Below are 25,762 nucleotides of genomic sequence, written 5' to 3' on the forward strand. Positions count from 1 at the left end.
CATTTCCCCTCCCGAATAAAAACGCAAGGCCAAAGGAAACCGAAAAACAATATGGTGTTATTAATATAGAATGTTTATTTCACGTGAGCAAGAAGACCACGCGCTAAATTAGTTGTTTGTTTTACATTAAATCTCGTCACTGCTGCATGGCTCCCCCTCCAGATGATGTGTTCTTCTCTCATGGCTGTGGTAGTAGCGGCTGAGAGAGCGCGTGCAATTGTGACCTTCTCCTCCGGCTTCCGTCCCTCCGCCACCTTCCCGCGTCTACTGGTTGGAGCGATTTCCGCCGCCGGTCTGCTGCTGGTACACCTCGATCGTGTCCCCTTCCTCCATTTCCAGCGTCGTCGGAGTGTCGTTCTCGTTGATCGGTTGTCCATCGAAACGGAAGCGTACCACTTGGAGCGACAGTCCCGCCCGATCGCAGTAAGCGTTCATCAGCTTGCGGAGTGGCGTATGCTTTTTGATCTTGAACTGCACCACGGCATTGTCCTGCCCGAGCACCTTCAGGTTGATGTGCTCCGATTCCGAGCTCTTCGGGTCCTTCTTGTCGTCAGCCATTTTAGCAGTTGTTAAACTTTTTCTTCACCTCCGTACACGAACGAACAAGTAACGCCAGATGCGGATTCGTGCAAATTCACGGAACAATTGAGCTGTAGGGGCAGCACCGCGTCGCCTTCGCTGAACAGACAGAGTAGTGTAGAAGCGTCACAAAAGACAAACGGCAAATGAGGTTTGTTTGACAGAATTCGCCGGCTGCCGGGGACCCAAGGAGCATTTTTTGTACGGGCGATTTTTCGCCCGCCGCACGCTGCGCAGCACGCTGTCGGATCGGAGGATTTCGGGGGTAATTTTCCGCTTTATAAATTTAGTTATTTGTTTGATAAACTACAAAAATCGGAAAATTTTCCTTTAATCGACCAATTGTTCGAAACAAAAAAGTTTGTTGAGAAAACGGACCCGAAATACTTTCTCGCAAAAAATTCAAATTGTTTCTTGGGACTATTGAAGTATGGCGAATTTATTCAAATAAACGCTTTAAAATCATTGCAAATGGATTATATTTCCATTGTTTTGTGCTTTTAGAGCTAATTTAGCTAGAAATAACCTTCTAGCTAAGGTAAACATCCCGAAAGTGATGCAGCACCCAAATAGATAACTCCCTTGCAACGGTTCATTTGGTACCAGCAACTGACATCAACGGGCAGCGGCTTGTGTGTTTTGTTTGTTGTTTTTTCTCTGTGTCCTACTGTTGTGGCACCCCATCATCATGACCGTTTGCATTGGTTTTACAATCTTACGGCTTGTAACAGCGCTGTAAAGCTAGAAAGTAGTGTATAGTTTTAGCTAAAGAGCCATTCTGCATGCCCCCAAACATCAGCATGTGATGAGTGATTCGGATGAAACAGACGTGCTGCTGCTGATACCGCCCGATTTCTTCAACTGCGAATCGCCGATCACACCGACGCCTCGAACCCCAGCCAACTGTTCCTGGGACCTGGGCGTCGATTGCCTGTCCTATGCATCCTTTGCACAGCGAAGCGGCGGATCCACGATGGCAGGGATAGGCAACTACTCGCTGGCTGCCGAGCGAACCGAGCAGTATGTGGCTTCCACTCCGTTCAAGCACCACGGGCACAACCAGAACCACCATCAAGAACCTCTGAAGGAACAGTACATACTGCACGAAATAGATCGATATCTGCAGGACGATGAGCCACAAAAGTCACAGCACAGGCAACAGCCACAGCATGCGTACCAGCAGAACGGAGCAGCTACGACCCACAGTCCGGAAGGATCTCTGATCGATCTCAACAGTCTCTCCCTGCAAGAGTATCCATCGCTTACGCGGAACGATTTCAACGGGCTTACGAAACCGGGCTCCTCCGGATGTGGTCCCGTGCCTCAGAAACCGCCCCGAAACGTGCCCGGCAGTGGTGCCGGTGGAATGGTAAGCAAATCATGTGGGAAAAACGGTCAGCCACTGCTAAACCTGAGCGACATTTGGCAAACGAACGGTATGAACGGTGGCCAGCCCGACTACGCAAAGGTGCTGCAGGAAGAGCGACTGCGAAGGCAGCACTGCGAGCGCAACATTCAATCGCTCCAGATGAAGCTGCTCGAGTATGAGGAGAAAATCTCCGTCGCCCTGTCGGTGGACAAGGAAAAGGTGTCGATCATCGACAAGCTGGAGCAGGAAACGTCCCGCCTGACCGGCAAACTGCGGGACATGGAGCTGCAGCACATCGATGCGCACGAGAAGCTGATGGTGGAGAGTTTAGAGTTTAAAAACAAGAACCTTTTCCTCGAAAAGGAGCTGGCGGAAACGGTCACGCTGGTGCGCAAGCTGGAAGATAAGAAGGATAATCTGGAGATAAAGGTGGAGAATCTCGTGTCCGCTAGCCGCGACGCCGGGGAGGTGCATCGACAGCAGCTGGACGATCTGCAAGTACGGCTGGCAAATAGTCGCGACAGCGAACGGCAGCTAAGAGAGCAGCTAGGAAAGCAGCGTAAAGCGAACGAGCAGCTCGGTTCGGAACTGGCGGCGGAAAAGCAAAAGCTTGCCGATGGCGTACGGCTGCGGGCGGACTTTTGTGCGCTCAAGACCAAGACGGACGCGCTGGGGAAGAGATTTGCGGACGTGACGCGGGAGAATGAAACGTTGCAGGATCAGCTGAAGCACGTAAAGGAACAGAACGCAATGCTGCAAGAAGAATCGGTAAGCAAATGAGCGCAAAAAGATAAAGGTCCATGTTTGAATTGATTTTTCTTTTATTTTAGAAAAAGTTACTTAAGGAGCTAGAATTGCAACGACTCACGTTGAAAAAGTACTACCAATCGCAGCTCGAGGATGTCGTGTCGGACAAGCTGAAGGAATTCCAGAAGCAGCTCGCATCCGTCGAAGAAGAGCTAAAGGAGGAATCGCGAACCCGCGAACGAACGCTTACCGATCGAGCGAAGCGGCAAATCGAGCTGATCGACCAGAAACGGGAGCAAGAGATTGAGCTGCTCACCGAACGGTGCAACGAGCAAGAGTCACTGTACCGCCTGCAGCTAGCAAATTCCGCCCAGCGGATACACGAGCTGGAGGAGGAGCTGCGCACGATACGCTGTGGCCGGGCCGACATTGCCGTGCAGGTGCACTCGATCATGGAAAACCAGTGGAAGCAAACGCGGGATCTTTTAATGAGTACTGGCAGGCAGATTGCCAGTTCCGGCAACCACTGCACACTGCTCGAGCAGGAGGCAGGAAAGACGACTAGCGCCAAATTTAATCGCCTTACCCTCGAACACCTAGACAAAGATCGGTTGGATGGGGTTCGCTCGTTAAAACACTCCCTTTTAACCGATGAAAATGATTCCCTCCAGACATCGGGCGGTGGAAAAGGGGATGCCGATAATTGGAGAAAACCAACGGAATCGACCGTTGGCAGCATCCCCAAGGAGCAGCTGCACAACTACATCGAACTATTACTACAAACGTCGCCGAACGATCTCAAACGACTAGAGCAGGTACTATCGAGCTGTCGAAAGCAATCGAAAAAGGAGTCGACGGCGCGGAAAAGCGGCGAACGTGGCACTGGGACGAACGAAGCTACGGTTCCTCCTTGCGGGATGATGAATGGGAGGTCCGCTTCCGCTACGGCCTTGCATCAGCTGGGACTGACTGGGAAAGTATCCAACAAAACACCCCGGCCGTGGAAATGACTAGACTGAGAACGGGACAGTAGGATTAGGCGTAGAACACGTGTGCCTTTTGAAAAGTTTCATGTTTTTTAATAGACGGACACATACATAGTGTGTTAGTGTGTATGGTTCTAATTTGTACAACATATTTTACTTACTTTCTTAGCACAATTCGTTCAGTTCGTTCAGTACACACGAGACAAAGTAGCAATAAACGGTTGTCCAACGGGTTTGCTCTTTACTCTGTTTATTCGATTACTACGCAAATACAGATCATTTTCGTTAATATATCGTAATAGTTTATATTATACTATAATAATATTTGCCTTACCTTTCATTACATATTTAATAGTGTATTGTTTTGTTTTCTTTTCTTTTGTGTTTGTTTCGATTAATTTAACCTTTCGCGTTTTGGTGAGCTTCGTGCAGAATTATTTAACACCCACCACGCACGGGGTGTGTGTGTGTGTGTGTGGTTCGTTGCACGGTTACTAGAAATATCTTGCCAACACTAAACACGGCCGCATCGTCCGTAGTGTAAGGGGGTAGAGTGCAGTGATCGAAACCAAAACGACGTCATGACTTTTTTTCAGCGCAAACGTTGGGACAAATTGGGGGTGATTTGAATGTAATGTTCGTCTGCTTGTCTCCGATTAATGCGGAAGCATGCGTTGTTAGCGCTTTCATATCATACAGGTCCGGTGAGAAGCTTCAATGGTAAACGTGCTCGAAATGGTTCGATACGAAAACGTGATACAACATAAACGCTGACACTCTCCGTCAAGCTAATATGGGAGTGTGTGCCGGGATCGGTTTCGAAATCCCCAAAATATGGCTTTACCACTACTACTACTACTACTGCTGCTGCTGCTGCACCACATTGTTGTTCAACAACTCAAATACGTTCCCGAGCAAGCGAGCTCTACTAAACAACTTGCGCTACTCTTTCTTTTTGGAATGCTGTGCGCGCGCGTCTTCCGTCGTCTTCTACACACAAGTGTATCGGCAGTAAAGTGCGAATAGTTTTACCGGCTACGAGGGCCAGCGAAAGGAGGAGAAGGAAAAACAGCAGCGAAAAATAACAAATGGTGTGGCGTGGCTTACTCTAGCGAGTTCAGCGTCAGCAGCTGTTTGAGGACCTTCGTCTGGGACGTTTCCCGTATTTCGCCCGCCAGGAACATCTCGTCCACGACCGTGTACACCTTGTAGAAGTTAAACACCAGGTCGAGCTCGCACACGTTGTGGAAGTACTCGTTCAGCACCTCGACAAAGTTGTGGATCGCCTCCAGGTAGCACAGGTTGTTGTCGTTCACGTCGACGCAGATGCAGAAGTACAGCCCCGCGTACCGGCGGTACACGATCTTGAAGTTCCGGAACTCGACAAAGTTGGTGTGCTTGGCGTCCCGCACCGTCACCACGGCGTGCACCTCCTCGATCAGCTTCTGCTTTTCGTCGTCGTCAAAGTTCATGTACCATTTCGCGAGCCGCGTCTTGCCCGCACGGTTCTGTATCAGTATGAAGCGAATCTGTGGGTGGACCAAACGGATGTTTGTTATCGGCTGTGTAGGCTCCAGCGCGTAGCAGCGCGTGTGTGGGTGCAGATGGAAAGTGGTATGGTACAGGGTGGGAGGGGGTGGTATTTTGCTGATGAGATGGAATAATCATCCGTCAGCTACTGCCACTGCTGCTGCTACTTACCATCGTGAATGGTTCGGCCGTTTAGGAATGTTTAGGGAAGAGAGCACGTCGTCCGACTAGCAAGTGGATCGATGCAACGGAAAGACCCACAGAGTTAGATGGAAACCCTTTGCGAGGGGTTTCTCCAGTTATTTACCGAATAGTAGTATCGCAACTCTCTTGCTTTTGATTTGATGAGATTGATTACCAATTTTTTCGCTGCTTCAACGACGTCAAGTGAATATTGACAGCCCACGATAGCACTTTGCTAAAGATGCTAGTTCACGGCTACAGTGTGCAATACATTTTTTAGTAATATACTCATACAAATTATAGTTTACGGTTTAGGAATTCTTATGAATAATAAAAACAAAATAGTAGTATTGCATAAACATACTTCCTAAATGAAGGCGATTTCTTATGTATTTTATCAAAAACAACTGTTCACAATAACCAACTTTTCGTCAATCTTCCACTCGTGTATATGATCCTTAACCTCACACCTTCGATGACGTTTGCACTGACTGCTGGCGAAAAGGCCTTTTGCGAGATCAAAACAACAGTGGCGGTGTGTACGAAAATATACGATATTTGCACAGAAAAATACGCAAATGCGTTGTAGAATGTTTATTTTAAAAGATTTGAACATCTACAACTCGTGCCTAGTGCATTTGGAACAGCTTTACCGAATTAACAGTCGGTGCTAGTCCAGCAGCTCGCTGACATTTAAATTCAACCTCGAGAACTGTCATAACAATTCGTACCGCAACGTAAATAAGTCCGTGATTTCGGAGCTCGCTGTGAAGGAATTTGTGGAATTTACGAGCTTTCTGCTGGTTTCCCTCCGTCTCACACGCTAGTTTGATTCAACATTCGACCGTACTGCAGGGTAGTGTAAGTTGTGTTGTCGTGAAGCCATAATATCCCTCAACATGCTGTTCTCGTGGTTGCGGACTGCCGGGAGACTACCTCTTCCCGCCCGTTCCTTTTCAAATGTGGCCACGGCCAGCTCTGCCAAGCTGCAGGAACAGGCGCTGGAGGAGAAGTGTATCCTGGTGAACGATCACGATCAAGCCACCGGAAGTGCCTCGAAGCGGGACTGCCACCGGGTGGATCCCGACGGTAACATTCGTCTGCATCGTGCGTTCAGTGTCTTCCTGTTCAACAGTGCCGGAGATATGCTGCTGCAACGTAGATCCGTCGAAAAGGTACGTAGTGATATAGGGCCTTACGCACACACACAGAGGCGCACGCGACCCATCGCACGATAGCGCGCCACTTTCTCCTACCGATTTCACACCGACCGTGCCCGTTAGTGTTGGGTGGCGGATCTCTCGCGGATGCCAACCCGGTTTCCTTTCTTCTCCTTACGTCACGCGCGGTATGGCTGCTGGCACACGCATGAATAATTCAAACGCTTCCGACGATGGTTATGATGATCGCTCGTTTTTCGATGATTTTTACATTTCCATGACAACGGGAACGAAGATAACATTTCCCGACTGCTACACGAACGCTTGCTGCAGCCATCCGCTGTACGACATCGAGGGAGAGCGGGAGGAGCTGAATGCCCTTGGCATTCGGCGCGCTGCCCAGCGACGATTGAACTACGAGCTTGGCATTCCAATGGCACAGGTAAGGGGAAGGCCGCCCTTTAAAATTGTATCAATTAATGCTTTGCTTAAACGGAATTTGCGTCTTACAGGCACGGCCGGAAAACTTCCACTACATCACCCGCATCCACTACGCCGACCGGGGCGATGGGACGTGGGGAGAGCACGAGATCGACTACATTCTGTTCCTGCAGAAAGATGTCGACCTGAAGCCAAACGACAGCGAGGTCAGCGAGGTGCGATACATTCCGCGCAGTGGGCTGACGGATGCCATCGCACGGCTGGATGCACCGCTAACGCCCTGGTTCCGGCTGATCTTGCAGCACCGACTGCAGCTGTGGTGGGACAATTTGCCTAATTTGAAGCAGTACGAAAACCACAAGCAGATCGAACGATTCTAGCTGGCAGGGTATGGTAATCGGAAACCAAAATTTAGGCGCGTAAGTACGACACTGCACAATGGCAGCAGCAGGCGGTAAGGGGGCCGAGGAAGCAATATTTAAATGATTTTGATAAGCGTTTAACGGTAGAAGGGAATATTTATGATGGGTAAGAAGATGTTGCAATACGCATGTAAATGAATTGTTATTAAGTTTACTAACTGGACACTGGAATATGACAAGAATCTATTTTTCTACAAATAATTACCATTGCCAACAGAGTGTTAATTTATCGTATCCGAATTTTCTGCTGTTTTTAAAACGCCTCACTTACGCAACCGCCGCTCATTGAATTGGAATGTGTATAATATCCTAAACATCTGTTTTTATCACTGATTGGGAATGAATACATTAAGCCACATTAGCTTCCCGATGAGCCCGTAGCAAAAGCCGCGAATGCGATAGCATAGCACTAAAGCGAGTCTTAATTTCTGTAGAAAAAAATATGAATCACTTGTTTATCGCAAGCGCGAGCAAAAACGCAACTCATTAGTGTAATAATAATCCTAACTGTTCCGCTATTTACGACAGCGTCCGAAAAACCCTGCGAGAGAAGCCCAACACAAAGATCGTGTTCGTGGCGTCCCCACCACGCCGAAGTCGTACCAGCCAGGCTCTTCGGCGAAGAAAACCGACTCCGAACTCCGACTGATGGGAGGCTCGCAAGGGAGCAAACGTGTTTGGCTTCGTCTTCTGGGGGTCTCTTGGTTGGCTCACTGCTTTTCTCTGCTATCCGTTCCGTTTGCCGCTCTGTAACGACCCCTTACACGCATGCTGAAGGAAACGCTTCCACTGCACTCGTCGGTAGAAACGCCCGAAGACCGACTGCGCTGCTCAGTCGCGCACAAACGTTTGCTCGTAACGGACCAACGAACCCCACGCACCGGCAGCGGCATACGCGATAGCGGGTTTGCGTACGCGCGTGAAATTAGACGTGCTCGACGCGCAGGTCACGCATGTGAGTTTCGTGCCTCGGTGGTGGGCATTTGGGTGGGCGATCGAAGAAAAATCCCACGCAAGTGGTAGTGTTGCTGCTGCTGCTTTGGTTTACTGATAGTGAAAAGCCTGCGGTGGTTAATTTGATTCGCAAATTTGGTGATGCAAACAACCGACCGAGTGTGCCTAGTGATAATAGAGCAAAACGACAGAAGAAGGAAATAAGCGAAAATTATCAGACCCGCTAGAGAAAAAGAAACTAGAACCAGAAGGCACGGGAGGGGGGAGACCAGTCAACCTGAAAAAGCACACAGCAAACCGGTTCAAAAGTGATTAAATTCGTTCAACCAAGCTGCAGCAACTGTTTTGTGAAGTGACTGTGGTGCAAGAGCCGACGTTTCGGGGGAGTAAAGTGACCGGCAAACGGCAACGTCAACGGTTTCGGCACACGAAGCCTACGAAAAGGAAAGTTTTGTCAACCTAGGGTGTCCGTACGTACGTACGTACAAAAGCCAACGCGGGAGGGAGCAGGAGAGACCTATGCACCGTTTCAGTGTGGGGTAAGTAGAACACGCACACGTTCAGAATCGAACGAACGAGAGCATAAGAAAACCGCTCTTTGCCGCACGTTCTTCGTGCGCTAAAGTGAACGTCCGCTGGAAGGGTTGTTTCCTGCCAACCGGTTTTGCAAGAGGAGAAGGTGAGACAGATCGAGGGCGATCTTTGCAAAAAAAAAAAGAAACAAACCGCGATGTTGTATCGTGTGTGTTGTGTGCCTTGGGTGCATAAAACATAGGAGAAAAGAGAGGGGCCTCTTGTGTTGTGTGGTGTCGATAAACGCGGTGGCAAGCAGCAGCAAGACCGCGGGTTCAATACGATAGAAAGTGAGCGCGTGCTGTTGGGGTGCTGTTCAATGGGGATGATTTGTGTGTTTCGCGCTACTTTTACTTTTCTTATCCATTCCGAGGCGTGTGGTGTTGTTATTTGTTTTTAACACCTTCTCGGATAATGCAGTTTTGTTGCAGGCGTGCCTCATGTGTGTGTGTGCGTGCAGGTCTCAGTCGGTCAAAAAGTCGGTCAAAACATTTTGAAGCTTTCTATCAATTACTATCCGAGCTTAGAGCTGGAAAGCTAAAATTTTTATAATTTTATAGCATTTTCGTGTTTCTTTTAGAAAAAAGAGAGAGAAAAAAAATGGATCAAACAACAGAGAAAATAAATCAGAAAATGGAAATGCACTTTAATACACATTTTCACTAAACAAAGCCCAAGATGGCTTGTGGATTACAGGGATTTTGCAGGAGTTTCCATAGTTGTGGGACACTTTATTGACTCTTTCTTCAGGGAAAAGAACTTTATGCCATGGGAATTAGACTCTAGCACCGTTGTTGGACAAATCCAATTGGAATTTTCAAGGAGCCTGTCCAAAAAGGTCCAATTTCCTACTTATAAAGTTCACTTCCAATAGGATAGAGTGACGGAAGTGTCCCACAACTATGAGAACCCCTGGAAAACCCTGCAAAGCCGTGCCTTCATTTTAAAAAGTACGTCACGGCCGTCTGGTGCACTGTTTGCTATTCATGTTTCATGCTAACCCCCCCCCCCACCCCCCTCCGGATTGCACCACAGTATTCGTGCGCTGCAATCGATATCATCTTTTGCAATGTAAATTCGGAACACAACTCCATTGACGGTAGCGAAAAAACCGGGAATGACAGTCATTCGCAAAGGCTAGGCCAACGAAAGAGAATCGGTTTTGTGGTTTACATATTAAGGGTACAATTGCATGAAGCTTCCCTTTATTTTAAAAGCTTCTTTCTGTGTTTCTGTTTTGCACAGCACATTGACATAGCAAAACGCTCCAGAGCGGAAGTCGGTTACACGGGCTGGTTGCTAAAGTAAAGGGGCTCTTTTTGGGAAGGTTTAGCTCCCTAATACAATACTGCATCAACCGCCGCCGATGTACCATCGCCGCTGTGGAGCCAATCTGCTCTTAGAAGGCTGCTGACATTTAAGCATCGCCAATTGTACGACGTCCGGAATCCACTTAGCTACCGTACAGCAGGCACAAGTCGTGCCAGAAAACGGTGGAAATAGAAGGAGAGTGGGGAAACAAATGCTCCGAGAGCGACGACCATCAACCTGCCTGCTCTGTACAGGAAAGCAACATGAACGGAAAGCTTTATGCAGCTGCCAAGCAAAACGGTTACTAAAAGCGGAGCGTGTTGATAGCGTATTAAGCCCGTCTCACCATCCGTCTCGAGAAGCAATAGGAAAATAGGCGACTGTGGGATAGGCAGAACGTGAAGCTAAAAAAAAGGCGACATAAAGGTTGTGATTGTTAGAAACTTGTTGCTTGCCACTAGCAGAAACAAGTTCTCCGAGACAGGCATGGGGATTGTGTTTTACAGAAGGGAGCTGAAACAGAACAACTCCGGCCGGCTGTTGCGACACAAATGCAACCAAGAGAGTGTTTTTTTTTTCTTAATTAAAACATTTTCTTCTTTTCCTATCATTTGTGTAACCTTTGCACGAAATTCTGAGTGAAGGTTGAAAATGTGCGTGCCTGTGGCTTAATTAAAGCTGACGTGAGAGATTGTATCGTGTGATAGTGTCGCGGCTGTGTGCGTAGTGGTGCAATTTGAGCGGCAGTAGAATTGAGGGGATTCAACTTAATTTCTTTTTTTTTACCATTGAACCCTCACGTAAATGGGTCAAGTTGCTGTTTTGTGAAGCTTTCATTCCCTCCCGGCAAACTGTTATTAGCAGCATGCAAACACTCAGATACATTCCTGCAAAACAGCAAGCACAATATTGTATTTGTGGTAGAAAAGCCCTTCAGCGGCGCATATTTGCCCCACCGGAACACCTTTCATTTTTCGGCAGAAATCTTAAACACACAAATATACCTCAGAAAATAAGCAAAATAAACCATCTTCTCTCCTCTCGGTCAATGTTACGGTCATTGAACGCCGACTGGTCTTGCCTTACATGGTGTCGCGCCTTTCAGGAAGGAACGTTTAGCGCAAGCAGCGATCGTGGCGATCTTTTCGCTAATGCGTAGGTATCAAACTCTTCCTGCGCTGTTGCCGGCAAAGTCGAACCGACACTGTGTACATTGCTACATTTCACTGGCCACTTCATGTTATGCTTTTTATTTTACAAATGAAGCAATAAACAAATCTCTATTGAATAAGCCCTTCTTCCGTTAGGATCGTGTGGGTGCAGCGCATTTGAAAAGACAAACAAGAAATCTCACCCTGGTCGGTTTCTCCTGACTGTTTGCTCCATTTCCGACTGGAAAGCTAGCTTTGGTGAAATGTGTACAGTATTTGTTTTGCAACCGCTATAACCGGAGGGCAATGACGATACATCCCACACAGTACACCAGTTTGTAGCTCAGTGGGCCACAAACAGACACGCCACTAGCCGCCAGTGACATTTCGACTTTCCATGCTGCGAGATCGTTGCGAGATGATGTTGCGTGTAGTGTGCCTCCTCCAGGAAGGAAGGTAGTCCTCCCCAGGCACACTACTTCCTGCTTTCTTTGGACGCTGGCGAGGCAAAAGAGTGCAAGAGAAAGGCACACACACACATACAAAAAGGAGGTCACTGCTGGATGCAGCTGGTGTGCAACGGTGCCGTTTTCCAATGGGCGAGAATTTTCCTTCCCCCCAATGTGGCACATTTCGCGCTGCCCTTTTGCTGGAAAGTGGGACAGATCATTCGTGTAGCAAAAATTAGGTCCATTACCTTGGCTGGACAGGTTACGTACCACGAACGAGGGCTATAAGTTCAATAAAGAAAGTGTTATAGTCATTTGTATGCCATCGGATGGGGCTACGGATTTGCATCTCAACTCGTAAAAGTTGCTAAACTTGAAGATCCTCCACTGTTTGAACTGGATTGCTGCTGCTGCTGCTGCTGCTGCTGCTGCTGCTGGAAAGCAGATGTGATCGACCTCTAATTACCCTCATTATAACAGTCTGTCTCCTACCACGGCTCATCATTTCGTAGCACTTTTCTTTCCACTACGTTTCACTTGGTCCAGTTCTTTCCAGGTCCAGCATGCGAATGAATATTCATCGCCTCTCTAAGCTCACGGAGTTGCGTATCCGAGCTACCTCTGTGTTTGGCGTAACGTGATAATTAGGTGTCATGGATCAATCGTGATCTTTCTATTTCTTGCTACCATTGACACGCAATTTTGCCATCTTTGCTCAGTTGCTGCTGTGGTAGATTTTGATTTCATCGTGGCGGTTGCTGTGCCGCCGTGGCTTTCGTAATTCGGTTTCAGTATTTTTGAAGTCTCCAGCAATCCAGTACCTCTAGGTGAACCGGGAGGTCAGACAGCGCTGCGAGGAGTGCTCTTGTTTTGCGCAACTTTTGCTCTTTTCTCATGCGTTGTGTCCGATTTTAGACAGTCAGAAGATCAGTTGCTATCTTTCGAAGCATTCTCATTCAAATCATCGCTAGTCTCACATACCCTTAACTTGAGTATACTCTTTCCAGACGTTGAGTTTCTTCACAATTATGATGCGAAAAACATTCTATTCAGGTTCCCTCTTTTTGCTTGCAAAGCTACTTTCCATAGAATGAACTAGAGAAGATCTCTCCCATTCCTACGATTCCAAACAGTAAGAGTGTATGCAAATGTCCCAGACGATGATGGGAAAGTTAAACAGTCAGCTTCCCATGGTGCTAGTGGTTGATTTAGCAGCTCTTTAGCATCTCTTACTAGAACTCTCCGAACAATAACATGCGATGATGCTATCTTTTATTGTGAAACAATAATAGCACCTTCCATCAAAAGCAATAGAAGCTTCTTCCCCTTCGGCCGCTCGGAAACACTTCAAATTCGCACCACGAACCAACATCGAAACCCAGCATCGATTAATCATGCGTAAAGTCTCCCGATGGCCGCGGCCCACCTCCAAAAAGTAAACAGTTTTATTAGCTTGCGCCTGCGATCGAGAATCCGTTGGAAGCGATGTGTGCGGGTTTAGTTAGTGTACAAATTTGACTCACGCGGTACGGAACCGATCGAATCCGTTCTTCGTCTTCTCGCCAGTCGGTACCGAGCCTTGAATGCTAATTAGCGAATTAGGTGCACCGTTTTCGTGCGATGGTAGCTTAACGGGAGGCTATTAAGCAGCTTGCAAGTAGCGAACACTCCAGTCGCTTCAAACGAAGGCAACCTTTTCGTGGCGCTGGTTGGTGGTGGCACGAAATTGAACGCTTATGCATGTTTCCTCCCGCATTCATCAAACACGTGTCCTTGAAGGGCGTACTGAAGCTTTTAGAGACCACCCACCACCCACAAAGCCTCCCAAAAAAAACAACCCCAAACCAAAAGCCCATTACGTGCAGTTACGGTTGTGCTGGTAGGTTATCTTCTAACTTCAAAGCGAGGTTGCACGCGGGGACTCAATCTTGCCGGCCGCTCAACATAATCTTACTTTGTGTGTGACGGTGCGCTTACGCATCAGTCTGCCCAGATGCATTTAAACCATCAAAAGTGATGAGAAAGCGCGCACACGGTACTTTGCGCCGTCACCTTTATTGCCGAAGACGAACGCCCCGCTCCCTCGCTGTCGGTGGGAACGGTTGTGGTTGGCATCTAGCTCCAAACATTGAACTTCCCCTCACTCGGTGTTTCTTACCCGCAGCATACACAAACACATGACATTGTCTTACGCTTATGCGCTCGTCCCGTGGCGGTTGTCGTCTTTGTGGCTGTTGCGGATGGGATGTAGATAATTTTAAATCTTTCCTGCACGCGTACTCTAACCCCGGACGGCCCCGGATGCACGCAGGTATGCTCTTATGGGAAGAGGGGCAAGATTTTTCTTACCGCAACACCGTGCGAACCTGAAGCGATACCGTTTTGTTGTTGTTGTCTGCGCAAAGTGACACTTAACCCGCGTGGAAAGTCTGGTTCGGTTATAAAGAGCGGATGGGAGTTCCTCATCGTCGCGAGCTAAATGGGCTCGTTGCGCTGTTGCGTAAAGTTTTTTTTCTACGCCTTTCTGGGCACTGTTGAAATGATCCTCTTCGTTGGCTGTAGTTTTGGCGAAAATTTACTTAATTTGGTCTTTTGAAGAGTGCGCCAGCAGACAGGCTGAGCCAATGACAACCGGCGGGTCTCCGGCGGGCTGCAGAAAGTGCTATTGAAAAGGGAAAGCCTTTCTCCCCGAACACTTGGGCATTGCTGCTGCTGCCCAGGTCAGGTGGGTGATGGACAGGCTGCTGCAGCGGGATGAAAAGGCTATAGAGCGAAAGGTGAAAAATCGATCCCACACTGGCTGATTGGCCGTTCGGTGGGATCCGTTTGTCCGCTGGCCGTGGTCAATTGACACTGTCCGCTCAGAAGAATGCCGAAGAGGAGTGAAGGAGCATGTGGTAATGAATTCAAATTTCACTCACGTTATACGGTTGTGGCGGCGGGATGAAAACCGATCGACACATGGTAAAATAAAACAATAAAATTAGTTTTAACAGTATCCAACGAATCAGAAAATACTCCTTTTTAGTCTTTGCTTACAAAAAAATAAAAATAAACTACCTTAAACTTAATAAAAGCTAAAGTTTTTCACAAAATCTGTTTCGACTTTCTCCGGTAAAAGAAATTTATCATGCTGCCGATCTCCTTATACTCCTTTTTTTTAATGCAATTATTTAGCAGCTGTCAATCTGCACCCACCATTAATAATGCAACTCAACACATAGTAAACAGGTTTTGAATGGCGATCACACTATATGCACCTGCCGTACTTGACGAAAGCCGATGGAGGATACAGCCACGGTTCCAGTGAATAATTTTGTACAATTCACTCGTTGTCACAAACTGCTGAAATTTTGCAAAAGAAAACTGTGAATAAAATTGCTTTTCTTTAAGTTTTGTTTAATATACCTTCCTCACTTCCTCACCGACTTCATAATCGGTGGCGTAGGTGAATGGTGATATTTCCTCCGCCCCGGGTTGAGTTTGGGCAGCTTTTTTTTATGGACATTTCCTGCCCCGTGGCTATCATTCGCGGGGATAGTAAACAAGCGACACACAACACAAGGTCGTGACAAGAAAGGCTTTCGAAACGACACGAAACCAGCCCAAAATGAGCCGAAAAATGAAAGCCCAGAAAGAGCTGGGGTGAGGCAGGCAGAAGAGTGAGCGGTCGATTAAATCTTATGACATGAAGGTGAAACCGAAGCCAAAGGACTTTCGTGTTTAAAAAAAACGGATCAAAAACTGAAGACTGTTTACGGAACTGTCTGTGGGCCGCTCACCGTTCGGGAGGTTGTGTAAGAGGTGCAAGAGGGAACCGGTTAGCTTGTTTTTTGTTTTTGTTTTTGGGCTTATCAAGTGTGTCTGTGTCTGAGATGGTTTGATAGTGCCGGATACGCCCCGGTGGAATTGGCCCCCAGCGCCAGCAGACAGCGACTTATGAAACACAGCTTTTCATGTTTTATTATTGATACGTTTGAAGCAATTTGATAGAAATATTATGTCAAACATGGTGTAAAAGTGTACAATTGAAGCATTTACTCTATAAAGTAATCGTTTAAGAGACTTCAAAGCCAAGGTTGAATAATGCAACGATATAATCACTGTGCTGTACACGTGCGATGCCTTATTCCGACGCAGAATCATTCGCATGCCCACGTTCATGCCCATTTGCTTATGGGAAAAGTGCATTACACCGGGTGTTTCATCATCGCCAACGCAAACACTCAACTGTTTGCACATAAAAACTGCAAACTTATTACCACGCTCTACCCAACAGCCAACTATTTAAAATCAATCCGGCTAAAGGACGCACAAAAACCTTTCCGCTTTTCTGTTCAATAAATTAGCTTAATTTCTGACACTTTGTTTTCATTTCAACCTTCGCTGAACCCAAACGCAAGAAATGCGCCACAAAACCACTTCCGATTGCAGCATGGCGAAACCGCGCACAAAGCCTCTCAAGCTTGAAAGGGAAAGAAAAACCGCAGCATCCGGGAATGGGAATTCGGCGGGGGAAGAATGCACGCAACAACCGCAACAACTTCTCACCGACCACACGCTTTCCACACGGTTCAACAGTGACGGTGTTGACTACATTGCTCGGTCCCTCCGCTGCTCGACAACTTCATTTCCTTGTCAGGGATGCCAGGTCTGTGCAGAATGCCTGCTACAGAAGACTGCATTACAACGTTTGGATGCTATTTTCTTTCGCTTAAATCATCCGTTCGGGGCATTGTTTCTCACCCGCGCTGCAGATGCAACAGGCGATGCAACTGATGCGCTCTCTGACGCGTAGCGATTGTTGTACCATTTTCTCCCCAACCGAACCGAACAATGAGCTTGGAATGGGTTTCAAATCGCTTGATGCGTTGTTTTTTTGTCTCTCTCGCTCGACTGTGCGCCCTTACGAGAGCTTCTCCTTGCCGAGGTGCAAATGAGCCGGCGATGACAAGCCGACGAAGAAAGTTGTCTAATTGTTTTGCCAGCCTGCAATCCCCTTCTCCCTCTTACTGCGATCGGTGTTGATGTACCTCTGGAGAGTTCAATGTGACTATTAGGTGGCATCGGGTGCAGAAGGAAAGATGCAACCATTTTTTTATGTTTTCCCCCTAGTCAGTGGCTTGGTATAACGTCATCTCTTAGTGTAAGCTTCGTTAGCCGTAATCACTGTTGACGATAATGATCCGACAGCAGGCATTAGCAACAGCAAGCTGGCAGCTCATTGTCTGCTGTCGTCGGATCGACCGAGGGTGTGCTGGTAATGAACGCAGTGAAAGGTTCGGGGTGTGTGCGTCGGTAACCCGGCAATCTGGCCGGTGACTTATCCAGCGGTTGCAAAGCGTCGGTAATGATAGCGGAAGACGGCTGAAGCTGATATAATTGCACCGCGCGCCGTATTTAATGTGGTGCAAACCGCGCGGCTCGGAGAATTAGGTTGACATTATCCCGCACACGGTCGTATTCCTTGGGAGGTGGTACATTTTTTACACGTCTTTCCTGAAGCCGCTTTGGTCAGCTTGGTTTGTCTCTATGGCGGAAAGCTTAAAGCACAAAAAAGCTCCTGTGCACAAACGACTCTTAATGGTAAAAAACACAAAAGACTCAACAAGCGACGAACCTGAAAACAAAAAGTTCGTTCTTTGCCGTATCAAAAATTTCATATTTAATCAGCTGAAAACAAAACAATAACACTGATTTAGAATATCAAAAAAAGGGTCATTAATCAAAGCCGAATCGATCGATACCTCTGCCAAAGAGAAGGGATCTTGTTTTCAAGCTCCAAAGTGATTCATCGACGATTGGTTAGAACTCTTAGTCGAGCGGAAACAGAACCTATTCTTAAACTGTTTTCTGTTGTTTTTTTCTTCGTTCTTCGTTCCGAAGCCTGGTTTAGTCATCGCGTGCTATTCCCTTCGCCAAGCAGATCAGACAGTTCATGCTGTGCGCTCGCTTCATCCGCTGATAGTCCGTTCCGGAAAGTATTTTTCAATGACAAGGCTCAGCTGAATTTCATGCGGCTTGATGATGCAGCGACTAAAGGCACCAGTCCCGTAGACGACTTGCCTGTTCTCCTGCTCATTGCTTAAGGTCACCAGAAACTTACAAAAAACTGCATACAAAAAAAAAGCTTACACGAAACAGTTTCAATCGCTCGTACGGCATGAACCCCGTAGCGTATAGGTGGACCACACCTTTTACGGAGCCCGCTGTTGAGTAAGTGACGAACTGGAGTGGAAGTGTCCAGAGAGAGAGAGAGAGACCAGAGCGGTTGAACTGTACCAAGATCTCCATTCACTTATACCAGCGGAACTGAGCAACAGTGATCTACAGCACTTGAGCTTTAAAGTAACAACACGAAGCAGTTCTCGAAGTGTGTGCAGGAAATAAGTTGACTTGCTGTACAGGTGTCGAGATGGCAGCACACCGAATCGGAAGGATTGAAGCAAGCTGTACACAACTCGATAAATCCAATTGGTTGATGGTCAATAGGTGAAGAAAATAATTCATCAACATAAAACACACAGCATAGGCAGCTGAGTGCGGGCATACAACCAAAATTGAAGGTTTTACGCAATGCGTGTATTGTTCGACTGGCCAGCCGACGAATGCAGTCCATGTGCCCAACATTGCCATCAATCAATCAACAATGGCAACGGGGCGAGCACATTCGTGGTAGGCGTTTGTGTTTCACCCGACCTGCTCATCCACGAAGCACGCAGCATTACAGCCGGGGCATTACACATTCCACACGTCGTGCCGGAGTGTCCTCGTTTATCCATTTGATGTCCACCGGAGTTAGGTTTTGATGGTTTTAATCGCTAAAAAGTACACCCATTACGCAAGAGTTGCGGGTGGAACTGCTGGCAACCCATCGAACGCGTGCCGGGCGATACAAATAGGCAAAATTATAAGCTGTGTAGTGCGCGTTTAATAATATCTGAGCTCAAATTGTTGCTATGATAAAAATGTAGTTGATTGCATTAAGATTTTCAATGAGCGAATGGATAATTGAGCAATTTGAAGCCTAATTTTCGACAGACAGATCATCATTTAATCTGCACTATCATCCAGCCCGATCTGCTCTTCCTCATCGCGCCAACCACAAGCCAAACGGTTGCTGTAACAAGTCTGTAGCTCAGTTTGTATCCAACAAGTTAATGGTGCTTATCGACATCAAGCGCGGTTGCTTCACCCAGAAGCTACTGCGCGCCTATCTGACGTTGATGTTGATCGACTTTCGTACGGGCGAGAGAGATATCGTATCGCCTCTGGTACGAGCCTTTCCATTGGCCTTTCCATTGAAGCACCTTTTTGCCACAAATTTTCCTCGCGCACAACGATGGGCACTGAATTATCATTCAAACTGCGCATGGAAAGCACACTCCACCACACACTAGCTCTCGTTTCAAGTTTAAAGCTCTCGCGAAACACTTCCCTCCTTCGGGGGCAAGCTGAGGAGCTAATTTTTACGATCGCCGATGGCTTCATTGACACGTAAAAGTGAAACGATCCCATTTCACGGCACAATACCGTACACTCGCTAAGTAAAAGATGATTAAGTTTTTTTTTTTTTGTTGTGTGTACGAAACTCAATCAATAACCAAGTGAACGCGTACTTTACCGCTGCAAACCACCGGTCGATTGTCTTTACCTTTATATTCGTAATTTTTCATCCCTTTTTTCCGGCTCAGATATCCATGAAAATTGTGCCTACCCAAACACGAAATAAAATGCATTTTATTGTGGCTTGCCGCCGGCGCCCAAACGTGCCACCCCACCGTACACTACCGTTAATCACCCATGCATGATCATCGATCATACGGTTCGCGGTTTCTTGCCCAAACAATCTACTTTAACGGTCGTCAATTGAATTAGCTTCGTTTTATCGTAATGAAGGCAAAAGAAAATGAACGCAAAATAGAGACGACTAACTCTTCCATCATTTCGATTCGTTTAGGCTCGCTTTAAGATGCATTGTGTGTTTTTGTAGTTTGATTGTAGTTGTTTATCAATCATGCGGTTAGCGTTAGACACGACCTTCAAATGATCGTTGCTGGTGGTCGGATTTCAGCTTTCTTGGGATTTTTGTTTGACAGCAAAATTACTAAGCATAACATTAAACAACAAACAAACTGAAGCCACACTCACGAACTGTGCTACTTCTGGTGGTGCCAAATGTGTCAAAACTAAGTCCCCGCTCAGGTCATTGCAGGCTAACCATTGCACAAAGCTCCCATCACGATCCAGCGGCATTAAATCAAGATGCATCTGCATGATCCGTTCCCGTTCGGTACTGTAATTTAAATCTGTTGTCCTCCGCTTTGCTCGCTCTCGCTCTAATTATAATCCGACCGAGGCTCACGAATTCGCTGACTCTAATCATCATCATTCAGAGGGTTTCGTTTCGTTCTTTCACATCACAACGGAGCTGTCAGTTTGCTGCTGTATTCCAGTGACGAGAGCTTGACAGTTCTGATCACGCACTCCTGCTGTGTATATAGCTTATAGTTGGTTTGCCACCAGTTACGCATATTCTTGCCCAGCACTAAGCACCTTCACCGGGTGCTTTACTGCAGCCTAACAAACGCGCACACAGCTACACCCGCAGCCCAGAGAACAATGCCCGCTAAATGTATGCTGATCGGAAACAGCTATTTGTCAACGGACAGTAGACATCTTTTTTGCATACATCTCACCAGTCTTCACTTCCTCCCACTCTGAGCTCACCTCAGCGCTGCTGGTAACGGTCAGTTGGACACTATTTTTCAATGTCAGCTTGTGGTGATTCTGTTCGCCGGCACACCACACCGAATGTAGCACGTTGCAATTTATAGGTGAGTCGTGGGGCTGGACCTTAAAAGTAACGCTGCTGTGTGTACCAAGCGTTGGCGGTCAGAACTTACGGGGCCTGTGCCGCATCGAAAGGGTTGCACTCGTGGGAAAGGGGTCAGAGCGAATAGGCAGTGTCGGGAGGGCACAGAGCAAGGGGCAGTAGTCGATATCTGCAACCGCGTGTGTATAGCATAGAGCTACAGCTCCAACACATTCAAATGTAACAGTGAGGGCTTTTGGTATGGCCAGGGTGGCGGTTAAATATGAATTTTCTTTTTTTTTCGGCTGCCCGTACACACGGGGTTTGGGCACGGGTGTAATTATCTTTATTTTCGGCTAGTCACGGTGGGAACGAACCGAACCGAATTGGTGTTGTGTAGTACAATCTACGGGCCGGCGAGAACAGCAGCGCCATAAAGTGGCCCCCTCTAGTGGGTAATTGACGAAACAAAACAACTCAGAGTGCTGTACTATGCCATCAACACGTAAACTTAAGTTCTGGTGACAGTTAAAGTTTATTTATTTTTGAATTTTAACATTCTACAAACTATTTTAATAGTATAAATACTGTAATCGTTTAAAATTGATCTCTCACCCATATTCTCTCTCCTCTCCGAACAATGCTCGCTTAGTATCACATCACACATTCTAATTTTAGTATCACATAACACAATTAAAAAGCGCATCGGTGACACAAAATGATTTCGCAGTTTATGTAAACCACCGCTTGCCGTAACATGTAAGCCACCGCTGTAAGCTCGTCACAGCCCAATAATCCTCCCAGCGTGCCCCATTGTTGTCGCACAATTGTCGCACGAGTATCCGCAACCGATAAACCCGCGGTTGAGGATCTTGTAACCGTAACCGTATGTGATCCGCAATCAAGCCTACACATTAAGCACGCCGTCTCGCCGGTGTAAGATGGGGAATGGTATCTCATACGTGAAATCTTCCATTCTTATCAGTTTTTTGCGTAACGTGGAGAGTTGAGCAGCAAAGACAAGTGAAGGCATTAAAGTGAAAGCATTAACCGTTTGGCTTGGCTATGTGAAAAACTCAAGATTGCGTACGATGTAACCGGACACAAGGGAGAGAGAGAGAGATACCTGTGAACCGGTGCAGCTGTCATACACTACAAGATTTAGTGCAAACACATGTTTGAGATACGTAAGCAAACACGCACTACAAACTGACCGCGGACGCGTCATACCCGATATCCGCACGCTGTAAAATACCGGTAGTAGTGGGCACCCCATTATCAGGAAGGAAGTGATCGAAAGCAGTAGTAGTAGTAGCAGTAGTAGTAGCGCCAGTAGTAGTGCAGTATTTTACACATCGTAAAACGCTGCCGACTTCCTTCCATGCAAAAATCGTGCAAAAATCGCAAGTGTTGCCCGCGAAGGTATTTGACGCTGCCCTGCCACACACATACCCATTGTTCTGTGTTTGGTGTGGTGCGTTTTTTTATTTTGTTTTTCTACACCCTGCAACCAACACCCACCCAGAGCGAGCGCGCGCGTACACCTCCTATGGGCGGGTGCGAGCATGTTTATGCTGTATGCGCTTCTTTCCGCTTCATTCCGCCCCCCCTCCGCGTGTACGGCGTGCGTACACCAGCAGCGTTTATGCTTCGGCGCCGTGCCCTGAGTGCACAGGCGGTATGTGCCGCAAGCACGCGGAAGATGCGCTTTTTGTGGCGGAGGAACCGTATCGGAACGGCGATGGACGGATTGGTTTGTGCGAGCTATTATCAAATTGTGCACGGCCATACCTGCTCACTCCCTTTTTTCCGGCTTAGGTTGGAGTAGGGAAGGGGGGGGGGGGGTGTGGCTTGAGGTTTGGCGGGGTTTGAAGCGCGGACCCTTCCTTACATTGGGGTGGACCACTTTTTGGGACTTCATTTGCGATCGACGGTTCATCGGTGTCGGTTCGGGGTAGTGACAGTGACGCTTGGAGCAAACGCTTGGAGGAGCCTGGTCGGACCAGGTCCAACTGTTTGTTGTAGTTCCATTATTACTTAAAAAGTGCTAGTATTTCAAGGAGTGTAATATTGTGCTTTTGTTCCTTCATGCAGGCCTCGGACAGTCTGCAGCGCTTAGCGAGATTCCAATTCACGTGAAACGAAGCAACTCCAAATAACAACAGCACAGCACCATGATCAATCGACGAAAAGTGTCCTTAAGTGTGCTGTTTGTGCCTTTGTGTCTTCTGCTGGCGGCAAACATCGACCCCACCGCCGGACATGGCCGCCTGATAGAGCCACCAAGCCGTGCCTCGGCCTGGCGGTACGGATTTTCCACCCCGCCCAACTACAACGACCACGAGCTGTACTGTGGCGGATTTAACCGGCAGTGGCAAAGGAACGAGGGCAAGTGTGGGGAGTGTGGCGATCCGTTCGATGCACCGCTGCCGCGTCCGCACGAGTTCGGGGGCAAATGGGGTCAGGGTGTGATAGTGCGACGATACAAACCCGGCACCACCATCACGCTACGCGTCGAGCTCACTGCCAGCCACATGGGGTAAGTGGTATTGCCTAATGTTAGTGGTCGTGTGAGTCACTCACTAAAGTTCGTTCCTTCTATTGCCAGGTACTTCGAGTTCCGCATCTGTGACAATGTGCAGGCCAAGCAAGACTGTCTGGACAAGCATCTGATGCGGATCGTCAGCGGTACACCGAGCATTCCGCATCCGAACGATCTGAAGACGCGATTCTACCCCCGCAACGGTAGCCGGATCTACGACATGAAGGCAGAACTTCCCGCAGGTATGTGGCTTTTGTCTGTCCACGTTCACAATGCGCTTCCTTTTTAACGATTTCCGTCTTTCCACCAGATCTAAACTGCAACAACTGCGTGGTGCAGTGGAAGTACGTCGCCGGCAACAACTGGGGCATCTGTCCGGACGGAAACGGAGCGGTCGGCTGTGGTCCCCAGGAAGAGTTCCGTGCCTGTGCGGACGTATCGGTCAGCGAGAAGGACGGCCAGGACAATCGTACTCCGCTGCGGCCAAGCCAGAAGCCGACACCGACCCGGGCTCCCGACTCCAGCACGGAACCGGCCGAGGGCGAGCAACCGATCGAGGAGGAACCACCGAAGGGCGTCAAGTATATGGGCCCACTGGTGGCGATTATATCGCTTTTTCTGGTCCTATGTGGATTTGCTGCACTTTATATTTATCACTATCATGGGGGGCGGATAAAGGCGCTGATGCGCTGGAACCGGGAAAAGACGCACAAGGGTGCGCACGGAACGGAACCGATCGCGAACGTGGGCGGTGCTGGCGTGACCCATCACGGCGATGTGGAAGCGAACGCACCGGTACCACCGCCACGCACGAAACGTATCTCCAACCAAATCCGCGACATCGATGCGCAAGAGTCGAGCGTACTGTCCGGTAGTACCAAGCGCCAGTCGCCACTGGATATCACGGTCAGCCGGCAACCGAGCGGGATGGACTGAGGAAACTGGGTAGGAGTGCAAGTGACCGCGACCCGCAAGTGTGGCTCGCACCGGAGCATGTTATAAGTTTTATTTATTTGTACCACAATGCGTACCCACCATCTTCACCACATGCGTCCCCGAAGGCAGCCAGACTGGCTGTGTCGCACTGGTTAATGCGAATGCGAAAACAAAGTAGCGTAATTTGAGTGTTTGTGTTTTCGTTTCCTACACGATTTTATTTTGCAAACTGCGTTAGTGTCGGCAAAGCGATTGCCAAAATGCGATTATAAAAAGCTTCCCGTCCCCGCTCGGAACGGTAGCATTGGTATTACGTTTAGGGAGGAATAGTTTTGATGTAACTTTCAAACGATTTACGTAAAATGCACAACAGCGTGTTGAAAAGAAATGTACGAAAAGCGAAAACGTAGTAATAGAAAATAACGTAAATAAAATGACAATTCAAAAATAACGCTAGCGAACATCTTATTCCATAAACGCCTAAAGGTATGCAATGCGTGCTTCACTCTGTTTAAGGCGGCGCTCTAGCACCAATCGAACACGACATCGAACATGGAAAATGTATGGGATTTGACATGTTTGTCTTGTTTGTTTGTTTGTGTCTGACAGTGCACCTCCATATAATTATATGGGTTTGTTCGAGTCGGATGTCGTGTTCGATTGGTGCCAGAGCGCAGCCTAACGCGATCGTTAACATTGTAACGGTAAGGTAACGTATTAAAGGTAACGTGAGGGTTACTAATTAAGTCGTTTGTGTTGTTTACAGCTAAATTTTATTAAACTGGTTTATATTTAAACTGGTTATTTATAACTATTATTGTTTTAACAATAGAGCTATACATAACACAAAGAATCTATATTTATTTTCACTGTTACAATCAATACTGGACGCTCATACAGAATTCTGCTGCAACGTTCATGCATTCCATTGGTAGAGAAATATACAACAGAAATACCAAAAATAAAAGAAATCCAATCCCTCCCAACCATGCTGCAAAGACTGACACGTTTTCAGCGAGCGCACAAAAACCGTGCCACAATTACACACAAAATCTACAAATGTTTTATCTGATCAAAATCAACATTAAATCTCGCTTAATTACATTTTAATCACATAATATACATTTCAGTTTTACACATGCACACATGCGCACTGACAGATAATGGAGCCATTTTTTGGAAACAACTTGAAACAACTAATTAGTGCAGTCAAAACATTAACAACTTGAAGCAAAAAAAAAAACAATATTTACTAACTTTGCATTGTTGTATGATGAAAAACAAACAAGCAAAGGTTAAAGCATTTAAAGCGCAAACAAAAAATGAAAAGGAAGAGCTCCACCTACCTCTAACATATAAAAGACACGCGCAACGCTGTTGTGGTGGTTTAAATACGAGTTGTGAATCCTCCACACTCGGCGGTTTATCAATATCGCGTGCCATTGCGGGCCATCGGCAAAAAGCTCATCGCATCACGTACGTTCATGTACGCTTGGTTCGATGTTTGATGCATTAGCTCTGCACTTCGTATACCAGCGTCAACCCTTATAGAGAAGATAAAGATGCATATAAAGCTCAAAGTCTCAAAAAAAAAATAGGGAAACTCCATAATTT

General features: G+C 47.3%; 5 protein-coding genes across 5 annotated transcripts; 3 read left to right on the forward strand and 2 right to left on the reverse strand.

Annotated features, from left to right (window-relative positions):
• Positions 1-52: 52 nt before the first annotated feature.
• LOC121589356 (small ubiquitin-related modifier 3-like) lies at positions 53-700 on the reverse strand. Its single transcript, XM_041908198.1, has one exon. It carries the CDS (start codon positions 556-558, stop codon positions 265-267), a length of 294 nt encoding a protein of 97 aa, XP_041764132.1. The 5' UTR covers positions 559-700; the 3' UTR covers positions 53-264.
• A 52-nt stretch (positions 701-752) lies between these two features.
• On the forward strand, positions 753-3,914 carry LOC121589351. The gene is made up of 2 exons (XM_041908189.1): positions 753-2,716; positions 2,779-3,914. Exons 1-2 carry the CDS (start codon positions 1,385-1,387, stop codon positions 3,703-3,705), a joined length of 2,259 nt encoding a protein of 752 aa, XP_041764123.1. The 5' UTR covers positions 753-1,384; the 3' UTR covers positions 3,706-3,914.
• An 18-nt stretch (positions 3,915-3,932) lies between these two features.
• Positions 3,933-5,615, reverse strand: LOC121589355 (AP-2 complex subunit sigma). The gene is made up of 2 exons (XM_041908197.1): positions 5,383-5,615; positions 3,933-5,210 (listed from the first exon to the last, which is right to left on the reverse strand). The coding sequence occupies exons 1-2, from the start codon at positions 5,383-5,385 to the stop codon at positions 4,785-4,787; spliced, it is 429 nt and encodes a 142-aa protein (XP_041764131.1). The 5' UTR covers positions 5,386-5,615; the 3' UTR covers positions 3,933-4,784.
• Positions 5,616-5,919: 304 nt separating this feature from the next.
• LOC121589354 (isopentenyl-diphosphate Delta-isomerase 1) lies at positions 5,920-7,618 on the forward strand. Its single transcript, XM_041908195.1, has 3 exons — positions 5,920-6,569; positions 6,850-6,996; positions 7,067-7,618. Exons 1-3 carry the CDS (start codon positions 6,294-6,296, stop codon positions 7,373-7,375), a joined length of 732 nt encoding a protein of 243 aa, XP_041764129.1. The 5' UTR covers positions 5,920-6,293; the 3' UTR covers positions 7,376-7,618.
• A 338-nt stretch (positions 7,619-7,956) lies between these two features.
• Positions 7,957-24,599, forward strand: LOC121589353. Its single transcript, XM_041908194.1, has 4 exons — positions 7,957-8,910; positions 22,765-23,209; positions 23,279-23,454; positions 23,523-24,599. Exons 2-4 carry the CDS (start codon positions 22,845-22,847, stop codon positions 24,146-24,148), a joined length of 1,167 nt encoding a protein of 388 aa, XP_041764128.1. The 5' UTR covers positions 7,957-8,910; positions 22,765-22,844; the 3' UTR covers positions 24,149-24,599.
• Positions 24,600-25,762: the final 1,163 nt, after the last annotated feature.

Source organism: Anopheles merus, chromosome 2R (genome assembly GCF_017562075.2).
Source record: "Anopheles merus strain MAF chromosome 2R, AmerM5.1, whole genome shotgun sequence".
Lineage (NCBI taxonomy): Eukaryota > Metazoa > Arthropoda > Insecta > Diptera > Culicidae > Anopheles > Anopheles merus.